The sequence below is a fragment of the Eschrichtius robustus genome, chromosome 11 (genome assembly GCF_028021215.1).
Source record: "Eschrichtius robustus isolate mEscRob2 chromosome 11, mEscRob2.pri, whole genome shotgun sequence".
Classification (NCBI taxonomy): Eukaryota; Metazoa; Chordata; class Mammalia; order Artiodactyla; family Eschrichtiidae; genus Eschrichtius; species Eschrichtius robustus.
Genome location: NC_090834.1, coordinates 113,865,057 through 113,892,958, shown reverse-complemented (window position 1 = coordinate 113,892,958; position 27,902 = coordinate 113,865,057). Strand labels below are relative to the sequence as shown.

Here is a 27,902-nt window from a genome sequence, read left to right as displayed (position 1 = left end):
GGCATCTCATAGGATTTTGTTTCATAGACATGGTCTGTGTTAATGAGGCAGTTTCTTGCCGGTGGTGGAATATAGTAAATGGAAATTTGTTTTTGTGGTGAAGTCAGTGGATTCTATTATGGGTAATGATGAGTCAATCCAGGAGAGTTTGGATACTTAACTTTTCCAAAGAGTTACTTTAAACCCTGAAGTGAAACTTTTAAAAATAGAAATATTTTTAGAATATACTTCATCATGGTGGAGGATGGAAGGGAGACTCCCTTAGGTAGGGTGTTCATAAAGGGCCTCTCTGAGGACGCAGCATGTGAGCTGGGTCCTGAGGGGAGAAGGGCCTGGGGTAGTCTAGGGCTAGTTCTGCTTCAGGACCTGAAAGCCAAGTGCAGCTGGAACATCCTGAGTGAGAGGGAGAGGAGCAGAAAGGAGCCAGATTGCTGGGCCTTGGAGGCCCTTCCCTGACGGGAAATCTGAGTTCCTCTTAGGTGTCCTGTAGGAGGCGGCTGAAGAGAATCAGGTGAGTGACAGGTCTACCTGTATGTGAAGATCACCCTGGCTTCTGTGAGGAAATAGATTGGAGGAGGCCGGAGTGGAAGGTGGAGGTTGTTACAGTCCACACAAGAGACGTTGGTGGCAGTGGAGGTGGTGAGAATAGAGTCTTTTTCTGGAGGAAAAATGGACAAGACTCCCTGATAGGATGGATGTGAGGGAGAGGGAGGGCCTCAAGAGAGAGTTTTCTGTTGGAGATGAAAACGTCACCCGCATTGGTGGCAATTCTGGTGCTCAGTAAATATTAGTTGTTTCCTAGCTCAACTGCTTAAAAGCTCTTGGGGCAGTTTTTAGCACAAGTACTCAGATGTCTGCTGCTGTCATTGGGCACACGCTCTACACTGGGTGTGCATTCCTCACCAGATATCTGTTGAGCACCTATTAAATGCCAGGGGCTCTAGTGGTGAATAAAACACACAGAACTGCCTACTCCTATGGAGCTTACATTCTGGTGGATGGAGATAGAAAATAAAAAGAAAATCGTATCGTATGTTAGAAGACAATAAGTACAAGAGAGAAAAATTAAGGCGAGAAGGTGATGGGGAACATGGGGCTGTGGGTTTTCAACTTCAAATAGGCTGACCAGGATTGGTCTTGCTTTAAAGGTAACAGCTGAGCAAAAGACTTGAAGGCACTGGGTCATGTAGAAATTGGGGGGGGGTACATCTTAGACAGAGGGAACAGCAGGTACAAAGGCCTTCACTGGGGGGGAGAGATAACCAGTGTATGGAGGAAATAGTAGGAGGCCGTGTGTCTGCAATAGGGAGCCAAGAAGGAGGTTAGGTGGAAGGTTAGGTCGGGGGTATTGGAGGTGGGGAGACAGGGGTCATAGGGCCTGTGTAGAGCATTGTAAAGGTCGTGGCTGCTTTCTTCTCACATGCTAAACACTGAAGATAATGAGACACGATCTCTCTCCTCAGAGTAGCTCAAGCCCTTGTATCGCAGAGTGGTACGTGTGGGAGATGAATAGTGAAAGTGAGGGATGGTCAGCTCAGCAGGATGGGCTGCAGATGGTCAGGAGAGGGTGGTCAGGCATCGCGACATGGGGTGATGCCTGGCCTTGGTCAGATCTTGCTGAGCTGACAAGGTGTAGGGGGTTGATCCATGAAAGGGGGGAGCACCATGCGTCACACTGCAGAGCGGCGCGAGTGGCAGCGGGACACGCTCAAGGAGTTGTGGGTGCTTCCTGGAATGAGTAGTGCCTGGTGGGTCGGGGGATGTGGCAGGAGAACAAGGTGGGAGGAGCAGGCCATAGCCAGGTCATGGGGAACTTCCTCTGTGGGACGTGGACCATTGACATATCTTAAACAGGAGAGTGACACTATACAATTTATTTTTTATTAGCAGAATAATAATTTTGAACGTGAAGGATGGATTTTAGACTAGGTTTAAAGGCAGGAAAGCCAGTTAGGAGAAGATTGATTGCTCTGCTCTAGAGGAGATGGCAAGGGTCTGAATCAAGGCAGTAGGAGTGGAAAGGTAGGGGTGGATTTTGGAGATACAGAAATCAGAATTGACAGGGGGGCGAGTGGTGAAGTACTCTTTACTCATAGTGGCTTTGACTGCATAGCAGAAACGCCATTTAGTAAGAATGGTGGAGTGAGGACCTCTGTAAATCTACTCCTCCAGAAAAGCAGTGAAAACACTGGTAAAAATGGTCAAAATGAACTTTGTTGGAACTCTGGAAATGAACCAAAGGTTGACATAATCTCAGGAAGATTTATTCAAGAAAAACTGCTGAACCTCCAACTTGACCTACTGTCATTCTCCTCTCCCATGATCTGTGGTAGCATTGAAAGCCGTCAGCCTTACAGCCATGGTAACTGTGAAAACCAGCAGCCTTGCAGCCATTGGAAGGGACAGATGAGATTTGGAGCCCCGCAAAAGTCCTCTTCTCAGAGTGTTGTTACTCTGACTGGCCTTGCAGCTTTCTGGAAAAGCCCCATTTGCAGAGCTGTCATTATTTGATCTCACTCACTGGGAAGAGCCCTACCCTTAGTGTCTTTGTGGCAAACGATCAGTGGCGGTTAATATCGCAGTTGGGGGCAAACAAGAGCCTGGCCAAAATCTTAGAAGAAAGATACGAAGGATGACATGCTATTAGGGGGCTTTGAAAAGCTCTGATAGATTCCTGTGGATCTCGAAGGCTGCACAGAGGCAGGACTGTGTATATGCCTAGGAAAGACTTGAGAGGGCCATAGTCTCTCACCTCTCTCTAATCTTGAGTCCCTCCACAAATAAGAAGTGAAGGCAAAGGCAGAGTTATAGCTGCCTGAGTATCGAAGGTGTGCCTCAGTACTCGCACAGTTTCTTGGCAGTGTCTGGGACACTTATTAGTTCAACACATTTAAAGAAATTCCTGACCAATCATTAACTGACCGCTAAGCTAACTGAGCAAAGACTTATAGTAACTGTAAACTATAGGGAATTGTAGACTTTACAGAACTAGTTGAGGAAAGTCACTAAACAAATAACTATAGCAACAACAGTCCCTGGGAAAGAGGAGAGTCTGAATTCCAGGGTTGCCACAGTGTATTACCTGAAATACTAGTTTTCAATAAGAACTTATGAGATGCACAAAGAAACAGGAAAATATGGTCTATACACAGGAAAAAAGTAGTCAATAGAAACTATCCTTGAAAGGGTCCAGATGTTGGACTTAGTAATACTAGGCAAGGACTTTAAATTGGCTACTATAAATATGTTCTAAGAACTAAAAGATAAAAGAAACTATGTCTAAATAATTAATGTGTGAGAATATCTTACCAAGTAGAAGCTATCAATAAAAAGGTAGAAATTATTTAAAAAAAACCACCACATAGAAATTCTGGAGTTGAAAATACAATAACTATGAAAAATAAAATAACTATGAAAAAATGAAAAATTCACTAGAGGGGCTCAACAGTAGATTTGAACTGATAGAAGAAAGAAATCAGTGAATTTGGGAATAGGTTTGTTAATATAATTAAATTAAGATCTCTATTAAGGTAAGTTCAGATCCAATCTGAGGAACAGAAAGTAAAAAGAATGAAGAAAGATGAACAGAGCCTCGGAGACCTGTGGAACACCATCAAGTGTACTGATACACCCATAACTGGAGTCCCATAAAGAAAGAAGTAGGAGAAAGACGCAGAAAGAATATTTGAAGACATAAACTCCCCAAATTTGGTGACAAACATTAATCTACATATCCAAGATGACCTCCAAATAGGATACACTCAAGGAGATCAATACTTAGACACATCATAGTCAAACTGTTGAAAGAAAGAGGAAAAAAAATTTTTTTTTTTGGGCACGCCGCGCAGCTTGCAGGATCTTAGTTCCCTGACCAGGGATTGAACCCAGGCCACGGCAGTGAAGGCACCAAGTCCTAACCACTGGACTGCCAGGGAATTCCCTAAAATTAAGTTTGTATCAAGCTAGATTGTTTTAAGTTAAGTGTTGATTATAATCCCCAGGCAATTACTAGGAAAGTAACTAAAAAAAAAAAAAGTAAAAGAAACAAATGAATTGAAATGGTGCACTGAAAAATTCTTCTTAATGCAAAAGAAGACAATGATGGAAGAATGCAGGAACATGACAGAAGACATATAGAAAACAGCAAAATGGCAGATGTAAGCCCTACCTTATCAGAAACTATCTTAAATGTAAACGGATTAAACCCTCAAATTAAAAGGCAGGATTGGCAGAATGGGTTAAAAAAAACATGATCCGACTAAATGCTTTCTTCGAAAAGACACTATAGATTAAAAGATACAAACAAAAGATACTAGTGAAAGGAAGAAAAATGATGTGCCTTGCAAATAGTAACCAGAAGAGAGGTGGCGTGACTATACTAATATCAGACAAAATAGACTTTAAGACAAAAATTGTTATTAGAGTCATAGAACAACATTTTACTGTGGTAAAGCGTCAGCCCCTCAAGAAGATATATCAATTCTTTTTTTTTCTTTTTTTTTTTTGGCCGAGCCTCAAGGCTTGCAGGATCTTAGTTTCCTGACCAGGGATTGAATCCGGGCCCATGACAGTGAAAGCGCCGAGTCCTAACCACTGGACCACCAGGGAATTCCCAATTCTAAACATATTCATACCTAATAACAGAGCTCAAAATGCATGAAGCAAAATACATGAAGAGGGACTTCCCTGGTGGTGCAGTGGTTAAGAATCCACCTGCCAATGCAGGGGACTCAGGTTCGAACCCTGGTCCAGGAAGATCCCACATGCTGCGGAGCAACTAAGCCTGTGCGTCACTACTGAGCCTGCACTCTAGAGCCCACGAGCTGCGACTGCTGAGCCCGCGTGCCGCAACTACTGAAGCCCGCGTGCCTAGAGCCCATGCTCCACAAGAAGAGTAGCCACCACACCGAAATGAAGAGTAGGCCCCGCTCTCTGCAACTAGAGAAAGCCCATGCTCAGCAACGAAGACCCAACGCAGCCAAAAATAAATAAATAAATAAAATAAATTTTAAAAAATACATGAAGAATTGAAGGGAGAAATAGACACTTCAACAATAATAATTGGAGACTTCAATACCCTGCTTTCAGTAAGAGATACAAGTAGACAAAATCAGCAATGAATAGAAGACTTGAACAACACTAAGTCAGCTAGACCTAACAGACATCTATAGACTGCTCCACCCAACAAGTGCAGAATATACATGTTTTTCTCAAGTGCATATGGAACATTCTTCAGAATAGACTGTATGTTAAGCCATAAAAAAAAAGCCTCAGTAAATTTAAAAAGATTGAAATCATATGAAGTGTGTTTGCCAACCACAATGGAATGAAATTAGAAATCAGTAACAGGAGGAAATTTGGGAAATTCACAAATATGTGGAAATCAAACACCCTCCTAAATAACCAGTGGGTCAAAGAAAAAAACGCAAGGGAGATTACAAAAATAAGTGAAAATAAAATCACAACACACCAGGGGCTTCCCTGGCGGTCCAGTGGTTAGGACTCCGCGCTTTCACTGCTAAGGGCCCGGGTTCGATCCCTGGTCAGGGAACTAAGATCCCTGCAAGCTGTGTGGTGCAGCCAAAAAAAAAAAAACCAAACAACCCACAATGACATACCACTTCACACACACTAACTAGGATGGCTAGAATAAAAGTGATGGACAATAGCAAGTGGAGAAATTGGAACCCTTGCTCTTTTATAGTGGTGATGTAAAATGGTGCTGCCTTTTGGGAAAACATCTTGTCAGTTCCTCACAGTGTTAAACACAGAATTGTCATATGACCCAGCAATTCTGCTCCTAGGTGTCCACTCGAGAGAAATGAAAATGTACGTTCACACAGAAACTTGTACACGAATGTTCATAGCAACATTATTCCTAATAGCCAAAAAGTGGTAACAAGCCCCAAATTCATCAAGTGATGAACAGATAACAAAATATGGTATATCCATATAATGTGGTATTAATCAACAGAGAAAAGGGATGAGGTACTGATTCATGCTACCTTGAAAACGCTATACTTGAAAACAATCATTGGGATTTCCCTGGTGGTCCAGTGGTTAAGACTCCGAGCTCCCAATGCAGGGGCCCGGGCTTGATCCCTGGTCAGGGAACTAGATCCCACATGCTGCAACTGAAGATCCTGCATGCCACAACTAAAGATCCCACACACGGCAATGAAGATCCCGAATGCCGCAACTAAGACCCCGCGCGGCCAAATAAATAAATAAATATTAAAAAAAAAAAACAACAATCACGCTATCTTTTGTAAGTGGTGAAAGAAGCCAATCACAAAAGAACATATAAAGATTGTATTTATATGAAATGTTTAGAGGAGGTAAGTCTATGGAGATGGAAAGGAGATTAGGGGCTGAGGAGGGAGGGGTTGGTGAATGACTGCTGTTGGGTGTGGTGTTTCTTTTGGGGGAGATGAAAATTTTCCAGAATTAGATAGTGGTGATGGATGCAGAACTCTGAATATACTCAAAGTCATTGAGTTACGTGATTTAAATGAGTGAATTGTTTGATACGTGAATTGTATCACACTAAAGCTGTTAAAATAAGATATACCTGTTAACATTTGTCAGGGTCAAACGTGGTTTTATCTTCTGTGGCATAGCAGCTTTTAATCTTCTTTGCAGTCTTTTGTTCCAGTCTGCTGTTGTTGAGGCTTTCTGTTCGGAGGCCCATCCTTCCTGTGCACAAGTAAAGAGAAAACAGAGAGAATAGTCCCGATGATGTGCATGACAGCCTCCCGTGCAGGCTGCTCTGTGTGTGCTTTTTGATGGTCGTCTGTGTGGCCCTCATCACAGCACTCTGTGGTGCTCATGCGAAGAAGGAGAACTGAGGCTCAGCGAGGTTAGGTTGCTGGCCTGGGGACACGGAGGGGCATTCCAGGGCAGGCTTGCTTCCAGAGTTTGCTCTGCTTCCTGCTGCGCTGACCGCCTTCAGTATCATTTTAACAGTGATACCGTCCTTCAGAAATAGGCTTTTGTTTGCTCAGTTTGGGGCTTTGGGCTTACTCAGTGAAATCATTTTATATAGAGACTAAACTTTATTTCGACCAAATTTTACTGTAAATTTCAGACTTCCTGCCGCGCGATTTTGGCGGTTTGGTGTGTTAGTTATAATAAGCTGTGATAGGCCCCTGTGCCCTTTGTCTGGAATCAGGCTGTTCCCAGAACACTAGCCCTGTCAGTTGATGAGCTCAGCTTGCCGGCCAGAAGAAATCGTCAACCAGCATGTTATTCCGGAAGAATGACCAGGGGCGGTCATTCTAGAAATCCAAGGGCTTTATTCAAAGCTTGTCCCCCTAGAGTGCGTTCTTTGCTATTTACTGGACCAAATTGTAGCTTGTTTTCGGTCAGTGGTTGTGGGACAGTCTAGGTTACTCATTAGCTACCAGAGCGCCGACATCCATCGTGGGAATTGCCTGTTAGAAGCTTGGTATTTTCTGTGGCCGACAGACCTGCCGCGTTTTAGGTGGAGACAGCACGGGGTGGCAGAGACCAGAGCCTCTTCAGTGTGGAACAGAGATCAAGCTACAGGCATGGCGAGGCTTGTCACCGTGTCCCAGCTACTCTGGCTGATGCCTTTACCCTGTTAGAATGGGCTTCAGAAGTCAGGGTAGGGCAGTGACCTCTCCCGTTCTCCCAGAGCTGATTCTTCATCTAGAAAGATCGGATTTATTGCTAGATCTGCTGCCAGCAGTGTGGGGTGGCTGGGCTTCTGTCGGGAGGGAAGTGCAGCTTGAGTGAGCACGAACTGGGGGTGGGGAAAGACCCCCAGGGCCCCAGCGCTTGCGTTTCTCCCAGGTGTCCTCACCACCTGGAGGAGGATGGCAGTTCGGTAAATTTCGGGCATAAGTCTGATTTGAACGCGTTGATCTGTGTGCGGTGTCAGCCCCCCATGGCCATACTCGACTTTCTTTAAAGCCTCACCTTGGACGGGAGTGTGGCAACCGGAGCAATTCCCAAGGGTGTTCCCAGGGCTGCCGCTCAGGCACAGCCTCGCCCCGTCGGGCGGAAGCAGCCCCACCAGCCAGCAAGGGCCAGCGTTTGTGGGCTTGTGTCCTTGGCCCCCGAGGTCTTGTCTCCCCTGCGTGATGAGGGCACTCAGGCATAGTCCAGTCAGTGGACCAGGTGTCTAGCCCACACCTGAGCCCGCACCAGTCTGAGGTCTGAGGAAATCTGATTTTCTTCCTTGTGTATCAGCTGCTTTTTTCCCCAGATGTTCAAAAGATTCTTTTTTTCTTCTTCTTTTTTTTCTTTTTTTTTTTTGGCCGTGCCGTGTGGCTTGTGGGATCTTAGATCCCCGTCCAGGGATTGAACCTGGACCTTGGCAGTGAGAGTGCAGAGTCCTAACCACTGGACTGCCAGGGAATTCCCAGGATTTTTTTTTTTTTTTCTTTAAAGTCCAATAGTTTTATTAAAATATGTTTCGGTGTGTGTTATTTGGGGTCGGTATTCCCAGGTATGTGGTGTGGTTTTTTATGTGGTTTTAAATCTTTTATTTACTTTGTTTAGTTTCAGGAAAGCTTTTTCAAATGACGCGCTTTAGGCCGTTGCACTGCTCAGTTGGCTGTCTTCCTCAGGGACTCCTACTGTCCACGTGCTGCATCTTTGTCCATTTTCAGTATTTGCTACTTTCTCCTGTATCCTTTATCTCTTTATTCATTTCTTTTTGCTTTAAATAGTTTTGTTTCTTTTCATTCTTTTCACCTTCTGTTTCTCTCCAGACCTCTGTTGTGTTTTATTTCTTCTTCTGTTCCTTCTGTTTCTTAATTTATTTATTTTTAAAATTTATTTATTTTTGGCTGCATTGGGTCTTTGTTGCTGCGCGCAGGCTTTTTCTCTAGTTGCGGCGAGCGGGGGCTACTCTTGTGTGCGGGCTTCTCATTGCGGTGGCTTCTCTTGTTGCGGAGCACAGGCTCTGGGCACGTGGGCTTCAGTAGTTGTGGCTCACGGGCTCAGTAGTTGTGGCACGCGGGCTGAGTAGTTGTGGCTCGCGGGCTCTAGAGCACAGGCTCAGTAGTTGTGGCGCATGGGCTTAGTTGCTCCGCGGCACGTGGGATCTTCCCGGACCAGGGCTCGAACCCGTGTCCCCTGCATTGGCAGGCAGATGCTTAACCACTGAGCCACCAGGGAAGCCCTCCTTCTGTTTCTTATTCCTCTTTTTTTTTTTTTGGATGCACCACGCAACCTGTGGGATCTTAGTTCTCCGACCAGGGATTGAACCTGGGCCCTTAGTAGTGAGAGCGCAGGGTCCTAACCACTGGACCACCAGGGAAGTCCCTCTTATTCTGCATTTTTGAAATGATTTTTTTAAATTTCTAATTTACCTGATTTCTCTTACCTAACATCTGAGTTTTTCTATGGAGTTTTAAGTGTCTTCCCTGTTTTTCTTACTGTTCTCCAGCTTGTTTGGAGATGGAGGCCCCAGTGTTGCTCTGGTCTGTGCGCTGTCTGCTGGGTGTTGCTTTGCTCTTCCGCCTCTTGCTTGTCGTCTCTGTGTGGAGTGTAGCTTGCTTGTTTCACGTGGAGTTCGTCCTCTGGGCTGTGGCAGGGTTGGGGGGCAAGGTCCAAGGTGGCTTTCCTGCCGCACAGACTCCCTCCTCCACCGTCTTCACCAGGCGGTGCTTCCGGGCTTTCCTGGGCCCTGTCCACCGGCCTCTGTGGCCCTCCCTGTCCCTTGTCACCGTGCCAGCCCCCGGTGCTCACGCTTCGCCCCGTGTAGTCCCCCGGATCTGTCTGGGGCTCTCCCTTCTACCTCCCCTTGCCCAGATGTATTGCTGTGAGGTCTTGTGGCTTTTAGTGGTTTCCCTTTTGAGGGAACTGTGCTCAGAGATGTGGAGTCATTTCCCCTTGGTTGCAGAGTGAATCAGAGTCTGCTTTTGTCCTCGGACCCCTGTGCCTCTCCTCTGGGGGAGCCTGACCTCCCCTGATTGAAACAGATGTGTGTGTGTTTGCTGTAAATGGGCTGATTTTAAAAAAGCTTTGGTTGGAAAGCCCTAGCTTCTTGCCCAGCCCTGGTCTTGTTGCACAGAGGGAGTGCAGCTTATGCATTGGCTTCTGTTTCTCCTGCTGGTTACCCCTAAACTCCAAACTACATGCTTTTGGTTTTATTTTGTGATTTACCAGTCTCGGGTAATAGCTATAGATCCCTGTAGTTTGTTTAGCATGATGCCCCCTATCCACTACCTCCTAATCTTTTTATGATTTCTGCTCTGGATGTGACCCGTCTTGACGCTGCACAACACAAGTTCCTGCCACGCAGGGGTCTCTGTTTCCCTTGGGCTTGGGCAGAGTGCGAGTACCGGAGAGCAGCACAGACACACAGGTTCCTGCACCCTTCTGAGAAGCACACGCGCACACAAATGTGCACACGCAGGCACGCACACTTGCACACACACGTGGGCCCTCCTGTGCGCCGTGCTCCGTCCACACTCAAGCCAGGCTGTGGGCAGGAGGCGCCCATGACCTTGCTTTCGTGGCCCTTTCAGTCAGGTCAGAAAAGCCTACTTCAGCAAAGGTGTTACTTTTTCAGGAAAACTTAAGAAAAAATTTGCCCTTAACCCGCCGCCCCAGGGCATCAGGCCCGCTGCTGTACACGGTGCCCCCTTGGGTTCTCGGGGCGCCTCTTCCAGATGAGGAAGTGGGCACAGCTGGGAGCTGTCTCCCCGCAGGGCACTCAGGGCTGAGAAGGAGGGTCAGGGTCCCCTCCTGGCTGCCCCCCTGGTTCCCCAGAGCCGCCTGCCGGGCTTGTTTTGTTAAAGATCTGCAGCCCCCCCCCCCACTTGGAACGGCAGCTCCCGAGGGCAGGATGTGTTGTTTTAACCTAAGTCCTGGCACCTTGAACAGCACCTGGGGGGTAGCCTGCCTCTGTGCCCTGTCTGGGCCAGGGGCTTTCTAGGGTAGGAGTGGCTCAAAGGAGGGTTCCGTTACACTTGGGCAGATGTTAAACCCTGTTTATTAGCGAGTTAGTCGTGAAAGATAATGTGTTGTGGGAGTGCCCTGGGGAGTGGGAGGTTGCCTCACTGCGAGGTGAGATAAGCTCCAAGAGCGGCAGTGATGGAGGCTGGGCGGGTGGGCGGCGAGTCTGCAGGACGGCCTGGCGAGCCCAGCGTGTGGGCGCCTGTGAGGCCCCAGCCTGGCAGTGCTCCAGTGCGGGCGGTTGCTGTGGCAGCCTTTCCTTCCCCTGGGAATAGAGTCACCGAGCCAGGGGCTAGCCTGGGGAGGGCCTTTAATAGTGAACTTCATTCCTGCTTTCCAGAAGCGATGGAAATTTACACAAGTGTGAACTTACAACTCACCTGCCCTGTGTGATGAACAGCTTCTTACATTTTTACAGTACTTGTTAAGATGTGTGGCCCTGGAAAAATGGTCTCTGCTCTCTAGGCCTGTTTCCACACCTAGTCAAGGTGGGCTGAAGCGGAACACACGTGCCGACACTTGTTGAAGGAAGGCCGAGTTAGCACTGGATGCAGGGCGTAGGGGAAGTGTGACTGTCCTGTATTTGTTTAATGTACCTTCCATCCTTTTTTAATGTATTGGATGATTCCCAAACTTCATTGAATATTAAAAAAGTGAACCTATCAGATTTTGTAGATTGGTGAATTTCATAAAGAAAAAATTCGAAGCCTACAGTAGTTAAACCTTTATACTTTTAAAAATTATCTGTGGCAGTAAAAGTCAATTTTAGGAGTAAACTAGTAGCTGATGACGATAGCTAGCACTGCTTTGAGAGTCTCCAGGTCCAGGACTGTGGCGAAAAGGCAGAGCTAAACGTGTGCTGTGGGGTGGCAACTCCCCTCTCCCCTGGGGGCTTCGTGGACTTGCCGGTCCTGGAGGGGAGGGGCCGCACCAGACTGGGTCAGAGCCCGGCTTCTGCCTCACCCACCTCCTGCCTGGCTTCAGGTGGAGGCCGGTTGCTTCTTTCCTTGGGCTCCTAAGAGCCGTGATTCTGCATTTAATTCTGATGTGTCCATTTTGTCAGGGAGTGGGTGTTTGTTTAGAAATCAGTTAAAGCAAGATGCATTTGTGTTCTCTTTTTTTAGGCAAAAGTAAAGAAGCAGAAATAAAGAGAATAAACAAAGAGCTGGCAAACATTAGATCAAAGTTTAAAGGTAAGTGTTGAACCTTTGTCATGAAATGTTCTTTTGTCAAGTTTATAAAGTAGGGACTTCATCTCATCTTTATTTCTTTTTCGCTTCAAACCAAAGTGAAGGTGGCAGCACCGTTACTGCCCTGGCTTTGTTGGCGTTTCAAGTCAAGCCAGTGGTTAGTCTGGAGTCGTTCGATGGTTTGTGTAGAATTGATCAGACGGCGGGTCCCCTCCTGGGACCTGCCTTTTCCTGGAGCTGGAAGGACGCTCGTGTAGAGCGTCTGTCTCCCCCCCGGCCCCGGACTCGGCTCCACAGGGTGCCGGAGCGCGTGAGCCAGTGGACCCGATGCGGGGTGTGCGTCTCGGGGTGGGGAACTGCTCTGCGTAGGAGTCCTGCACGGTCACCTAAGCTCTTCCAACGTGGACGTGTCTTCCTCTGCGGCAGTGGGTAACGCACCATGTTGTCGAATCCGCTCAGGGAGACATCCGCTCTGCGAGCCAGGATTTGGGGCGGGCGCCTCCCCTGAGCACCCTCACTTTGAGGAATTGTCAAGTGTAGATTTTCAGTCTTGGGACATGTTTATGAAAGACCGGTTAATCCCTTAAGCCTTAATTTTTCAGTTGAGTTTTACAGATTTGAGACCTCGTTCAAGTCTCTGAGCAGACGTTAGCCACGGGAGTGGCTGAAATTGCCCAGAAAGAATGAGTAGAGGAGGGGGCCAGGACCGAGCCCCAGGGAACGGGGGGCAGCAGAAGACAGGGTTTCTTGGGGTGGGAGCTTTTTCAGGGTTTGAGAATGGACGTCCTGTGTGATCAGATGATGCGAACACTCGTGGAATTTGAGTTGTTACTAACATATATCCCCTGCTGAGCCCTCGGAAGGTATTATGCTTTACTGTTAACCAGGCCCAAGGATCCGCTAAGAAGGTCTGTGAAACTCTGAAATTGTATGTGAAATGGTTTGGTTTTGTGTGTGTGTGTGTGTGTGTGTGTGTGTGTATGTGGGGGGTGGTCTATAACTTTCATTGCTTAAAAAATTTTTTTAAATTTGGACTTAATTTTTTGTAGAGCAGTTTTAGGTTCCCAGCAAAATTGAGAGGAAGGTACAGAGATTTCTTGTACCCACCCCGTCCCCACACATGCACAGCCTCCCCATTATCTGCTTCCCTACCAGAGCGGTTCATTGGTCACAGTGAACCTACATGGGCACGTCATCGTCACCCCAAATCGATACTTCACGTTAGGGTCCCTTCGTGTTGTACGTTCTGTGGGTGTGCACAGATGTACGCCGGCAGTGCCCAGCATTATAGTGTCACACAGAGCACTTTCACTGCCCTAGGATCCTCTTGGCTCTCCTTATTCATCTCTCCCTCCCTCGACCCCTGGTGACCACTAACCTCTTTACTGTCTTGGTAGTTTTGCCTTTTCCAGAATGTCATAGGGTTAGAAGCATATGGTGTATGGCCTTTTCCCGTTGCCTTCTTTCACTTAGTTATACACATTTAAGGTTCCTTCATGTCTTTTAGTGGCCGGACAGCTCATTTCTTTTTAGCTGGATAATATTCCACTGTCCAGTGTACCACAGTTTCTTTATCCATCCACCTGTTGAAGGACGTCTTGGTTGTTTTCAAGTTTTGGCAATTATGAATAAAATTGCTAAAAACATCAGTGTGCAGGTTTTAGTGTGGACGTAAGTTTTCAGCTCCTTTGGGTAAATACCAAGGAGCATGATTGCTGATCACATGGTGAGGGTATGTGTAGTTTTGTAAGAAACCGCCCAGCTGTCCCCCACAGTGGCTGCACCATTCGCGTCCCCACCAGCGCTGGACGAGAGTTCCTGTTGCTCCACGTCCTCGCTGCATTTGGTGTCGTCAGTGTCTGGATTTGAGCTGCTGCGATAGTGTGTAGAGGTATCTCTACGCACTATTTTATAATATGCATTTTATAATATTTTATAATATGCATTTTATCATGTGCATTTTATAATATTTTATCATATGCATTTTATCATATGCATTTTATCATATTTTATCACATGCATTTTATCATATGCATTTTATCATATTTTATCATATGCATTTTATATTTTATCATATGCATTTTATCACATGCATTTTATCATATGCATTTTATCATATTATATCATATGCATTTTATCACATGCATTTTATCATATTATATCATATGCATTTTATCATATTATATCATATGCATTTTATAATATTTTATCATATTTTATCATATGCATTTTATCATATTATATCATATGCATTTTATCATATTATATCATATGCATTTTATAATATTTTATCATATTTTATCATATGCATTTTATCACATTATATCATATGCATTTTATATTATACCATATGCATTTTATCATATTATATCATATGCATTTTATCATATGCATTTTATATTTTATCATATGCATTTTATCATATGCATTTTATCATATTTTATCATATGCATTTTATCATATTTTATCATATGCATTTTATCATATGCATTTTATCATATTATATCATATGCATTTTATCATATATCATATGCATTTTATAATATTTTATCATATGCATTTTATCATATTATATCATATGCATTTTATCATATATCATATGCATTTTATAATATTTTATCATATGCATTTTATCATATTATATCATATGCATTTTATCATATGCATTTTATCATATTATATCATATGCATTTTATCATATATCATATGCATTTTATAATATTTTATCATATGCATTTTATCATATTATATCATATGCATTTTATCATATATCATATGCATTTTATAATATTTTATCATATGCATTTTATCATATTATATCATATGCATTTTATCATATATCATATGCATTTTATAATATTTTATCATATGCATTTTATCATATGCATTTTATCATATTTTATCATATGCATTTTATCATATTATATCATATGCATTTTCCCCTGATGACCTGTGACGTGGAGCATCCTCTCACGTGTTCATCTGCCATCTGTGTATCTTCTCTGGTGAGGGGTCTGGAACGTCCACTGCTTCCTAAAAGGGAGCGTATAATGTGGTGAGAGCTAGGCTGCCCTGACTACCCCCAGCTCGCACCTGCTCTGATAGCCAGTTACTAGCTGGGTTACCCGGTTGAGTGACTTAACCCCTCTGCGCCTCTTTTCCCAGCCGTTAAATGGTGTGCTGATGGCCTCAGGCTGGGTTCTCTGTGAAGCAGGCCCTGCGATGGGGTTGGAGGACGGAAGATTGACTAGAGAGTGACACCGCGGATTAGAAACAGAGGAAGCAGGTTGGCTGGAGGCGGGGGACGCCGCAGATAGAGGTGTTGGTCTGTCAGCGTTGTCACTAGCCCTCGAGGGAGCTTCGGAGTGCAGACTGCCTGGTAGAGGGTCTGGCATGGGCTGGGGACGTTGCTTGGCCGTGGCTCGTAAGCCGAGGAAGGCAGATCCTGACCCCGACAGAGCTGACCCACTCCTGGCACCTCCAGGCCTCCGCTGAAGGGGCGGGTGGTGTCCGCTGCTGCAACTGTGTGTGTGTGTGTGGAAACACGGGCGCATTCCTGGGGAGGAACACAGCGCCTAAGAGATGTTCACCATGTGGTTAGAAGAGGGTGAATCTTCAAACTGTCTTTAAATGTTTGGGGACAAACAAGACTTCTGTAGTTTCTTCTGCCCCCGAGCCTGTCTCAGCTGAGCCCTTCTGGGTAGGGAAGGAGGCTCGCTCTTCCCTGTTAACCAGTTGGCATTTATGGAGCGTGTGTGCCCTGAGTGGCAGCAGACAAGGGAAAACCTACTCCTTGTTCTCAGAAGTATGCGCTCTGGGGGCTGCACTTGCACTTCTCCGTCCGTGCTGTCCACCGGAAACGCAGGCACACACTGAATTCTCAGTTTGCTGTTAGCCACGTTAAAACAGAGTAAGAAGCAGCAGATGAAACTAAATTTAATATATTTTATTTAATCTAGTGTACCTAAAATATTATCATTGCAGCATGTAATGCGTAGAAAAGGCTATTGAGATATTTTACATGTTTTTCATGCCCGGTCTTTGGAACGTCCCGCATGGAACACATGCAGTTCAGACCAGTGCAGGCCAAGTACTCAGTAGCCCCACGCGGCTGAAGCTGCCACGTCGGCTAGCGCACACCTCAAGCAACTCTTCCACTGGAAGCGGCTTAAAAAGAGACACGGTATTAAAAAAATCTTGAAAGCATCATAGAGCAAGAAGAGAAGAGAACTCGTGGCCCACGAAAGCAAGCAGAGCACTCGTCTCTCTGTGCCGGGAGGGAGTTTGCTAACCCCAGGGGAGCAGCCCTGAAACAGAGCCTGGTTTGGGTGACCTTCAGTGTCTAGAGGGGCGGTTGTCCATCAGGGTGACTTTGCCCCCAGGGGACAAAGGCCGTCGGGACTGGGGATGGGCGTGCTGCTGCCATCTAGTGGCTGGAGGCCGCCGGACACCCCACTGCACACGGGACAGCCCCCCAGAACCAGCTGGCCTGAGGAGGCCCAGCGCTGAGGTTGAGCTGCTGGGGTCTAGGAGGGGAGTCATCCCAGAGCCCACAGTGTGAGACCTTCTTCCATTTTAAACTGAGGCCCTAAAGGCGGTGCCCTTAGGGCAGGAGAGACCCGGGAGCGAGCCCGTCCTGCCCCAGACCTGCAGCGGGACTTCGCACTCAGTCCTCTGGAGGAAGAGGTTACCATCACAGGCTGAGTGATTCCTACAGGTAGCTTCTCAAGGATGTTGTCCAGCACCTAGTCACGGACAGTCAGGCACGCAAAGAGTCAAGACTGCACAGCAAGAACCAGCAGAGAAAGCAGAAACAGAATCACAGAGGCCTCCGAGACCAGGTTCAGATTACAGTGAAGAACTAGGTTTACTGTTTTTAAAGAAATAAAAGACGAACTTGAAAATTTCAGTGGGAAGCTTGGGAAGTATAAAAAGTGACATAGCACATTTTGAAATAAGACCAAATGGAAATTCTAGAACTGAAAGATGCAGAACTAAAATGAAGAACTCGGGTGGCTATAACCACAGGCGTGTTCTGAAAGATGGGTAAGGAAACAGCCCGTCCTGAATGCAAAGCAGCAGAGCGGGTGAGAGACACAGGCGTGTGGTCCAAAGGCCTGCAGGGTTAAGTGACCTCCTGGGAGGAAAGGGGGGCTGGTGTGACAGAACTTTCCAGAATTCATGAAATGCACTAAACCTCAGATTCAATAAACACAGTTACAATAAATAAATAAGATGAAATCTACACCTAGACACGCTATTGTGAAAATGCAGAAACCCAAGACGGGAAATCTTTGAAGTTGCCAGAGGGGGAAGAGATGGGCCGTCTTCACAGGGGCCTCGTGGAAGCCGACTTGTCACAGGGACGAGGGGCAGCGGAGCGGAGGATGGTCCCAAAGTGCTGGACAGTAGCAGCTGGCTAACAATGTCCTTTAAGAATGAGGCTAAAAAAGACCTTTGCCAGACAGAAAAGGAGAGTTTGCCATCAGAAGGCCTGTGCTGAAGGAGAGTCTAAAGGATGTGCTTCGGACCAGAGACAAATGGTCCCGGACGCAGACGGAGGAAAGGTGAAGTGGGCGTGCAGGTGAGTGCACAGGCTGCAGGTGGCCGTGGCATCTGGTGGAGTCCTTGACGGCAGACACACAAAGGTGGTGACGCTGGGGCAGGGCCCGGGGCCTCAGGGCAGCGCCGGTGTGAAAGCCTTGCCCTTGACAGAGCCGGGCCATGCCCTCACGTGCGCTGTCGACCGCTGAGGGAGGACGTGGCGTCACCTTCTAGCCTAAGCTCGTCTCCCCGGGCAGGCCCAGAGCCCCTTGTGGGTGGGGCGCCCACCCTGCCCTGCCTTGCACACCCGCCAGCCCGGCCGGCCTGCTTGTGGAAGCCGCCGAGTGGGAGGTCATTAGGGCTGTAGTGGGCCTGCCCTCAACCTTGGAACCTCTAGAAAACAGCTGTTGTGTTGTCCTGCCCAGAGGTGGGAGAATGTCTTCTGGCTGGTGGCCTTCGGAGGTTTACCAGGTAACAGACGCTCACTTGCTCATTCACTGCTGGGCGCTCACTCAGTCCCAGGTGCCAGGGGTAGAAAGATGAATAAAAAGCGTTTCCGTAAAGAATGTATGTTTTTACAGGTATAGAAAGACTTGGAAAAGCCACCCCATTTTATCGAGGGAACGCGAACGTATACGTATGGGGGGGCGCTGTTCCCTTCCCCGCCTGGCGGCCGTCACCTGGCTTCACCGCTTGCCGTCATTTTGCCCATGTTCTTTTTTTTTTTTTTAATAAATTTATTTATTTTATTTATTTATTTTTGGCTGTGTTGGGTCTTTGTTGCTGTGCACAGGCTTTCTCTAGTTGTGGCGAGTGGGGGCCACTCTTTGCCGCAGTGCGCGGGCTTCTCGTTGCCGTGGCTTCTCTTGTTGCTGAGCACGGGCTCTAGGTGTGTGGGCTTCAGTAGTTGTGGCGCGTGGGCTCAGTAGTTGTGGTTCGCGGGCTCTAGAGCTCAGGCTTGGTAGTTGTGGCGCGCGGGCCCAGCTGCTTTGCGGCATGTGGGATCCTCCTGGACCAGGGCTCGAACCCATGTCTCCTGCATTGGCAGGTGGATTCTTAACCACTGTGCCACCAGGGAAGCCCCTTGCCCGTGTTCTTTCATCTTTTGCTCTTCTTTTTTTCCTGGGATATTTTGACAGAGTAATTTTTTAAAAATTGCTTTTCTGATATACAATTTGCTCACAATAAAGTTCACTTGTTTTAAGCGTGCGCTTTGAATTTTGGCAAAAATGCATGTGTTCGTGCACCCACCCCCACAGACAAAAAAGAGAACATTCCCACCCCCAAAATGTTCCCTCGTGTCCCTTTGCACCTAACCCCCTCCCTAGCCCCCAGCAGCCCCTGATCTGCTTTCTGTCACCGCACTTCTGCTCTTCCTAGAAATTTCACATGAAAGGAATCGGGCAGCGGGAGGCCTCTGGTGTCTGCTTGCTGTGACTTGCATTTGCGTTTGGGGTTTGCCCACGTCGTGGTGGGTTGCCCCACGGTGTGCTGGCTCGCCAGCGTGGGCGTCTGGGTTTGTTCCTGTGCTGACGGCTAGGCGTGGAGCTGCCGTGAGTGCTGGTGTGCGGGACTTGTGTGGACGCCTGGTGTCGTTCCCATTGGGAAGGTACCTGGGGATGGAGTGGCCGGGCCACGTGGAAGGTGGATGTTTAACCTTTTAAGAACCTGCCACACGTTTTCCAGAGTGGCTGCATCATTTTGTGCCCCCGCCAGCCGTGTGTGAGTTCCCAGTCCCTCCACATTCTTACCAGCACGTGGTATGGTTAATCTTTTAAATCTTGGTGTTTCTAGTGGGTGTGCAGTGACACCTTACTGTGGTTTTAATTTGCATTTCCCTTTTTTAACGACTGAATTCAGTTAAGCGCTATGGAGAATGAAGAAGACACCCAGGTCTGTGGGGATGCCGGGGAGGGAAGGGTTAATACCCTGGTGCCAGCAGTTCTGAAGCATCTCACAGCCCACGAGGTGCTTCACCTGAGATCCAGAAAACGACAGGGGCGCCCTCCTTGTCCATCCTCGGCATCTTAGTCTTTTTACTTCTTTGAACATAAGAAGATACTCGTTGAGGGTTAGGGTCAGGGTTGAACGCCAGTCTCAGTGAGAGAAGGGGTGAAAAAGGATCACAGTTAAAAGTCCTCCAGAAGGATTTGGTCACCAGGGCTCAGATGTGTTTCCCTAGAGACACTGGCTCTTATCCCGTGTCACGGCAGCACGGGGGCCGAGACCCTTGACTGTTCTTGCCTGCGCTGTGGCCCTCACCTTCCTGTGCGCTTGGCCTTCAAGTGCGTGCGTCTGTAAGTCTCCCAGCGTTGGGCAGGGCTGTGGGAGGGACCCTGGGTCCAGGTCCTGAAGCAGCAGAGAAAGAGCCCCTTGGGCCTCCAGGCCGCATCCAGCACACAGTCTGGCCGGCCGTTCCCTGGGCTCTGAGTGGCAGGGACCACTCTCCAGGGGGTGAGAGCAGGGGGCGGCACTTTTGGCTTGCTTGTCAAAGGAGGCTTCCAGAGGTGATGGAATTCAGGCTGGTTCTTGAGGGGTGGCCGGGTGGGTAGGAGATGGGGGGCTGCTGCTTGCCGTGGGCTGCGTGTCCTGCGTCTGCAGATGCTCTCCCATGGAGACGGGGACGGGTCCCAGCCAGGAAGTGACACAGCTGGGCTCCTCGAGTGCAGCGGGCAGATGAGCGAGTGGGGGTGGGGGTGGGAGCCAGACCTGGTCTGACGTTATGTTGTTTGGTCATTAAACCATATGCCAGTTTGCTGCTGGGAAGGAGGGAGGGCTTCTCAGAGCAGCTCCCCAGTGTAAGGTGTCCAGCTGGCTGGCTGACTCGTGATCCACTGTCACCGTGGGAAATCTTGGTGGGGGGTCTTTCTTCTAGGCAGCGCTTTGAGGTCGGCCAGCGCTTGTCCCTGGAGCACGAGCGACCTGACCCCTTACCATGAGGAGCTTTGCTGTCCTTGTCGTCCTGGTTCCCGTGTCCGGCCCTTGACGGCGTGGTGGTGGCGTCACTGTGATGCCTAGCTCGGAAGGCGGCCAGACTCTCTGGTTGTCATCTTTGTAGTCTGCTAAGGAACGTCTTACACTTCTCGGGGGAATAAGAACCTCTGGTATTTAAAATGGCAGTGTTTAGTGGTCCTTTTTAAAATGGCATCTTATATTCTGCCAGCGACACGTCATGAAGCCGCCTTGCTGTGGTCTCCTGTGAGAGGCGTAGTCGTGCTGTGATTAGGGTGAAGACACAGAAGCCCTTCTGGTCCTTTTGTGTGCGACTTTTAGGGTGGGTGATTTGTTCTGAAACTGGGTGTAATGAAAGATTATTTAGAATGTGTTCACCTGCCTGCCTAAATTAGTAAACGTGTTTAAAAGATTAAGCTGCTGGTTAAGACGGGGTGGCCCTGGCAAGGTTGTAGCGGGTGGGAGTGAGGCCCCGGGGCCGTCCTGGGAAGGCCGCGCTCCGGCTGCCAGGCAGGGGTTCTGGCTTCTGTTTTGTCAGGGAAGCCAGACATTAGGATTCCGACGTGCAGCACCTGGCTTAGCAACACCATGCACGCACGACGCTGGCCTCCTGGAGGCCGGCCCCGCACGTCCCGCTGTCTTGTTTCTGCCCTGCCCCCGCCTCCTTTCCACAGGCGACAAGGCCCTGGACGGCTACAGCAAGAAGAAGTATGTGTGCAAGCTGCTCTTCATCTTCCTCCTGGGCCACGACATTGACTTTGGGCACATGGAGGCCGTGAACCTTCTCAGCTCCAACAGATACACCGAGAAGCAGATCGTGAGTGCGCGGGGGCGGGGGGGGGTTTCTTCTCATCAGGTGGCTGTTCAGTGTCTTGCTCTTTCTCTGCACCTTCCGTCTAGTCTGGGGATTTCCCGTGGGTTTAGGCGGGAGCTGCACCAAACCCCCGTTTGACGCGAGGGGTGCCGTTTCCCATGGGTCCGCCTTAGAGGGCAGAGAAGAGCGTTTCCTTCCCCTCAGCGCCTTGCTGATGCGTGTCCCAGATGAGTTCACCCAGTGGCCCCTCCGGCCACTGCCTGTTTCTGAACCAGGCCCCACACCCACATGGTTTGAGAGCCAAGGGCAGGTGGGGGTCCTCGCCTTGCTCCCAGCTGGCCGGGTGCCTGGGCCCTGCCCACCCCAGGCTTTGTAATTGTAGCCCTGCATTCTCTTGGAGTAACGTTATTTGTATGTCTTCTTGAGTGTTACAAAGTAACATTTTCCTCTTGTCCAAAAATTTAACTTACAGAAAGTGAAAAAATACCCTAAATGCCCCAGGAGTTCTGTTAAGTATTGGTATTTACTCAACAGGAATTTATCGACTGTCTTCCAGGACCCAGCAGTGTGCTGAGGGTCCCTGGGGACATATGCCCATAAGCAGGTGTGGACCCTGCTCTGTTCCAGGGGGGAGACGGCATCAGACAGCCCCGTACACAGAGAACAGAGATGTGGGCAGCGCCCAGTGAAAGAGGCGTGTAGAACCCTCCGGACCCTGAGAGGCGGGTGGCTAATAGGGAGGGCTTCCGGGGGGGCGTCCTGAGCTGAGACTGAGGCCAAGGGGTGCACCGGGGGCCAGGGCAGACAGAGCAGCAGCACCCAGTCAAGGCGCGTACGCGGAAGGGTGGAGCGGCTGGAACCCAGAGAAGCAGGCGAGCTCCTCCTGAGACCGACGGGGGCTGAGAGGTCAGCGTGCCCCTGCGTGGGGAGGGCGTGGACAGTGGGGGTGACAAGGGGCTGGAATTTGGCCTGGTGGTAAGCGGAAGCTGGGGCCCAGAGACGGAGTGGAGAGAGGGGAGAACGGCAGTCAGCCGGGTTGCTGGAAATCACCATAGTGTCCCCGTTCCAGCTGAGGCAGACCTTTCCGTCCTGGTCAGGCCGAGGTGAGCACAGGTCCCCGTGGATGAGTGAGTGGGATGGGGGGCACCAAGGTGTCTGATGCCGGTGGGGACAGTGCCTCTTAGGTTCGTCCCACAGAATCGTTCGCAGCGGAATCCGGGGGCAGAGCTGGCACGTTCAGCGGAAGGCAGCTGGGTCCTCCGTGGCCTGCCGGCGGCAGACTGAGACGGTGCTGGGGCTCGCCGAGGGCCGAGCACGTCTGCCTGGAGTGTGGGGCGCGCAGGCCGTCGCGAGCGCTGTGCTCTCTCGCCCCTCTGGAACCCAGGGCTACCTGTTCATCTCGGTGCTGGTGAACTCCAACTCGGAGCTGATCCGCCTGATCAACAACGCCGTCAAGAACGACCTGGGCAGCCGTAACCCCACCTTCACGGGCCTGGCCCTGCACTGCATCGCCAACGTGGGCAGCCGGGAGATGGCCGAGGCGTTCGCGGGGGAGATCCCTAAAATCCTCGTAGCCGGGTATGTGTCCGGTGCCCTGTTGAGAGTGTGGCCACCTCTCATGTTAAGTAGATCAACTGCGTGACTGCTGAAGGATTTACGGAGTGCGCTAACCTCCCCGTCTCACGTCTTACGTGGTGGGGAGATGGGGAGGCCAGGTGGACCTTCCGTCCAGGCAGAGGGAGCGCGGCCGTCCTGCGGGCACGGGGCCCGTTCTCGCCCTTTCCCAGAAGCGTTCGCGCACCCCAATCCTGAGACTTCCCAGCACCCCGCACCCCCATCCTCTCCAGTCTGGAGGGAAGCTGAGTGGGGCTGAGCAGGCAGGTCTGGAAGAGTTTCCAACAGTGCTGTGCTGGGCTGGGCTCTGCCGTGCCCCCCGTCCTGTTCCAGGACGCTCTGCGCCTTGGGAGGGTGAGCCAGAGCCCACACCCGGGTGGCACGCCTGGCTGGATAGGGGTCCCAGCCCAGGGGGCGCGTCAGGACTCAGGGGACTGGCTTCTCTGGGACGACCCGCGAGCACATGGAGTGGGGCTCGGCACCTCCCAGCGCCTCTGGCCACGGGGACGCGGGAACGACCCGCGGGCAGCACCGTGGAGAGGCCGGGGGGTGTCGGGAAGCGCGCCCACACCTCGCCAGAGCACGTGGTGTAGACGCGGGGTTCTCAGTGAGTGCTGTTGCCCCAGCACGTTTGGTTGTCACCACAACGGGTGTCTTCCTGGCATCTCACGGGTGGAGGCCAGGCATGCAGCTACACCCCCTACGGTGCACAGAGAATGGTCAGCCCGAGGTGGCAGCTGTGCCAGGCTGAGCACCTTGGCCGTGAGCAAGAAGCAGTGCGGTGGCAGGGTGGCCACAGGCCCGAGGAGTGTCGGGTGTGTGGCTGCAGGCCTGGAGGAGTGCCACCGGGGTGTCGCACCAGAGGCAGACGGAGGAGCCAGGCTGGAAGAGAGGCCGCGGGACTGCCTGATGGAAAAAGCGTTCCCGAACGTGAGAGCTCAGAGGTGGTGGACCCCCAGTAGCACGAGCACAGGAGAGGCGTGGCAGAGCTGAGCAAGCACGTGGAGAACCAAGGTGACACCGTTACATGCCTGTGAACTGCAAGACGCAGAGAACACAGCGGGTGCCCCGAGAATCAAGTCACCGAGGTGGGAGAAAGACGCGGTGTGATCAGAGTGGGCCTGAGGGGCAGGCGGGGCTGGAGGTTGGAGCCAGTCAGGAGGCGGCTGTGTCTGGACCCCCTCCTCCAGCCCCGCGCCCACCCGAGCCCCGCCCCCGCCCCCGCCCGGGGCACAGTTAACCTGGCTGCGGGTTGCTGGTCTCTGCTTTCAGAAGCAAGCTCCCTGGGCTCGGTAAATACATACGTGTTGGATGAGTGAAATGTAAAATAGAGGTAATCTCTGCAAGTGTTCAGATAATTCCAGAACACTTCCCTGAAGTAAAGGGTGGATTGCACTGCGGGTTGAACGGACACAGAAGGGTGCGTGCTGAGACACAGCCTGGAGGGGCCGAACCCAAGGTGGAGAAGAGAGCCTGCAGCAGGAAGATCGCCGACGGGTGTGCGGGGAGCCGGCCTCGTTCTCTCAGTGTCAGCATCACAGGCAGCCGCTCTCCCCCCAGAAGCTCAGGTTGTGTGGACCTGCAAGCCCTCCTTGAAAAAAATGACCAGCGCTTGAAATCCAGCGACCTAATAGACTCAAAGTGGAGTTGTGGGGACGGAGGTGCCCGGGCGTGGAGCTGCAAGGCTGAGGGCGGCCGGGGCAGAGCCGGGAGGTCGGGGAGGGAGGGACGATGGGGCGCCCTCCAGGCCGGGACTGAGCTCTGGGCCCCGACTGGAGACAGAGTTGAAGCTCAGGGGGCAGCGGTCTCCTTGCCTCGCACCGTCCTCCGGTGTTCCCACCAGGAGAGGCTGTACGGGCAGGGTGGGCCGCCAGCTGGTAGGCCCCGCGGTAGAAACCGGCCGGCTTCTTTCAGCCGCAGTGTGTGGGCGCAGACGGCAGACGCCCAGGAGGCCGCGAGGCCTGGAGGTTGCCACTGCCCGCTGCTCCTGGTGCACGCGGCGCGGGGCCAGAGAGAGGGACAGGCGTCTCCCCCTGCTCCCCAGAGGGTTTACATCCAAGAGAGAGGTTTTTACTGAAGTAATTTTTCTTTGGCATGGAATGGGGGGCAGTTTAGGGGTTTGTCATATCCGTTGGGAGTTATTTAGGAATAAAAAAGCTGAAAGGAGGTAAATGGTAATGACAGCCCCCAGACCCTGCTCTTCCCTCCACGGAACAGGAACCCCACTGCTTCTGTCAGCACTTAGGGGGCGTGGACAGGTTCTTCTCAGGCGTATTTTGATGGCCGCCTCTGGAACGCTCCTCGGTGGGCCTGCTGCTTGCCTGGCTGCATGGCAGCGTTTGGCTGGGGTTCGGGAGGAGGAGGGGTAAACAGCGTTGGGACCATCTCTGTCCTCGGTCAGCACTAAAACCAGGACAGGAAACCTTCCAGACACCCCTTGCCCAGCGTAGCTGCAGTTGTTCCCGGGCCTTCCCGTGTGCTCCCGCGCCCGCCCGGTGTGTAGCGGAGGAGATCTCTAGGTGGACACGCAGCTCCATGGCCGTGCAAGGCTCTCTGATCCTCTCCCCTTTGGACTATGTGTTATTAAGTGAGCTTAAAAAATACTGTAATTCAGTTCATCAGTCCTTGGAACGTTAGCTGTCAGCCTGCGTAGCTGAGGTCGTGCACGGCACTTGGGGATCGCTGCTTCGGCGAGGGGCAGGTTAACGGTGGCAGGACCCCTTCCCGTCCACCGTGTTCGGGGCGACGTCCGTGGAGGCGGCCCCTCGAGCGGACGGCTGTCTGTCACTGTGCAGGCGTGGTCCCCACCGAGACCCAGCGCGGGAGGTGGGCCTGAGCTTGTTGCGTGGAGGGCTTGAAGCAGCCTTGCCCTGAGTGTCCCTGCAGCCCCCGCAGGGGTGCGCCTCTGCTCCCGTGGTGACTCGGGGGGTTGTCCGTGGGCTCTGGGCCAGGCCGCCGGCTGGGCGCAGGAGTGACGGCTGTCTGCCTTGCAGAGACGCCATGGACAGCGTGAAGCAGAGCGCCGCCCTGTGCCTGCTGCGCTTGTACAGGACGTCCCCGGACCTCGTCCCCATGGGCGACTGGACGTCCCGCGTGGTGCACCTCCTCAACGACCAGCATTTGGTAGGTGCCCCTGGGCCAGGCTGCCGCCCCTCCCGTGGAGTAGCCTCTTTCGGGCCAGCGCCGCGCGAGCAGCTGCGTGTGACTTCCGGATGCTTGGGGCGACGTCCACGACCCGTCCATCGGGCCCGGGAGCCCCTGCCCTGGGGACAGACAGGGTGGGCTAGACAGGGCCTCTGGCTCACCCGGTCCCCAGGCGTTGGGGGGTCTCCAGCTTGACGGCTGCAGGGACGAACAAGGCATAGCCCAGCATCTTCTGGAAACACCGCGTCCACTGAGGGCTTCACAAGGCGTGCCTGTCTGCACCCTGCTTAAGGCTGTCAGAGGGCCGTCCTGTGGCCCCCCCGGGCTCTGGCTGCAGGCTGCCTGGTGCACATAGCTGGTGCCCGAGCCAGGCCCGAGCCCTCCCCACGTCACAGGCCAGGGCAGGGAGACGTGGAGCGATTCGGTGGCTGTGGGTGGCCGTGAGTCACGGGCCCTTGTCCATGCTGACACCGGGAGGCGGGGCCGAGTAGGAAATGACGCTGGACAGAGTGGCCTTGTCCTGCCGGAATCCCGTTGTACAAACGAGAGAATCGAGGTTCCACACAGAATTTCCTGCTGAGCTGATAGATGTTAGCACGTTAGCTGGTTACTCCATTGTTTCCCAGAAAGAGAAATCTCCCTTAAAGATTAAATGAAAAGTAACCCATCGGCATATGTAGACTCAGAGACGAGAGCTGGTGGTTGGGCGGCTTGCCTGTTGGGCTGCCCGGCGAGCTGCCCCTCCGTCGTTTCCGACGCTTACCAGGAACGTTCGAGTCTGCACAGGGCAGCCCTTCCTCGGAGGGGAGGGGGCGTCTGCAGGCCGTGCTGCGGGGCCGGGGGCCTCGGGCCGCAGCGTTCACATGCGGGCCGCGCGGGCCGGGCCATGCTCCATCTCTTCGGGTTCAGGCCCTGCCGTGGAGCCGGGAGGCCAGGCTGGAGGCCGTGGGGCGTTTTCCAGTTTTGCAGACGAGGAAACTGAGGCTCAGGTTGGACGGCTTCGCACAGGTCCCGGCTTGAACCCGGAGCCGACGGCAAGGCAGGGCCGTCCAGAGCCCAGGTGTGGCGGGGACGCGGCCCAGTGCTCTGAGCAGGCGTTCTTGGGTACGGTTCGTGGCATTTTACCAGGAGTTGTCATCACTCCTGCCTTGTCGGGGGAGCTTTCTGCAGCCACACGCCGACAGGTGCCGAGGCCCAAGGCCAGCGACGTCCACACCGAGCGCTTTCCAGGGTGGCGGAGCCGTGTCTCGCCGGCCAGGAGGCTCTCCTCCTTTGACGCTTCTGTGCCCGGCTGTTTGGTTCGCTTTTGTATTTTCACGTACCCGGCTCTGTGGCCGGGTGCACCGCTTGGCGCCTTTGTGGTTCTAGGCCACAGGAGCCCAGCTTGCGTTGGGCGAGGTGGAGGGGCGTCTCAGCCAGCCCAGGGTGAGGCCGCGCCCGGCCGGCCAGCTGTCCCTTCACCTCTGCTGCTCTCTGCACCTGCGCTCTGTCCTCCACGGGGCCGTGGCTTCTGTGTCACACACCTCCTGACTTTGCCACCAAAGGCGGGAGATTTGGCTTCTTTGGTCTCAAGGTCAGGAAACCCCAGGAAGAGTGTCACTCGCCCACCCAGAGGGAGCAAGCCCTTCCGAGAGCAGCGGAGGAGGCGGGAGGGCTGTGACGCGCGGAGCCCTGTGCCAGGCCTGGCCCGCCCTGAGTCCTGCGCGGCCCGA

General features: G+C 51.5%; 1 protein-coding gene across 2 annotated transcripts in view; it reads left to right on the top strand.

Annotated features, from left to right (window-relative positions):
- The window catches only part of AP2A2 (adaptor related protein complex 2 subunit alpha 2), a 63,810-nt gene that overhangs the window by 13,797 nt on the left and 22,111 nt on the right, over positions 1 to 27,902 (top strand). For both annotated transcript variants that reach the window (XM_068556721.1, XM_068556720.1), the window contains exons 2-5: positions 12,057 to 12,125; positions 21,293 to 21,435; positions 22,817 to 23,010; positions 26,040 to 26,169. In XM_068556721.1, coding sequence (XP_068412822.1) covers positions 12,057 to 12,125; positions 21,293 to 21,435; positions 22,817 to 23,010; positions 26,040 to 26,169 — 536 coding nt within the window. The remainder of the gene's footprint in view (positions 1 to 12,056; positions 12,126 to 21,292; positions 21,436 to 22,816; positions 23,011 to 26,039; positions 26,170 to 27,902) is intronic.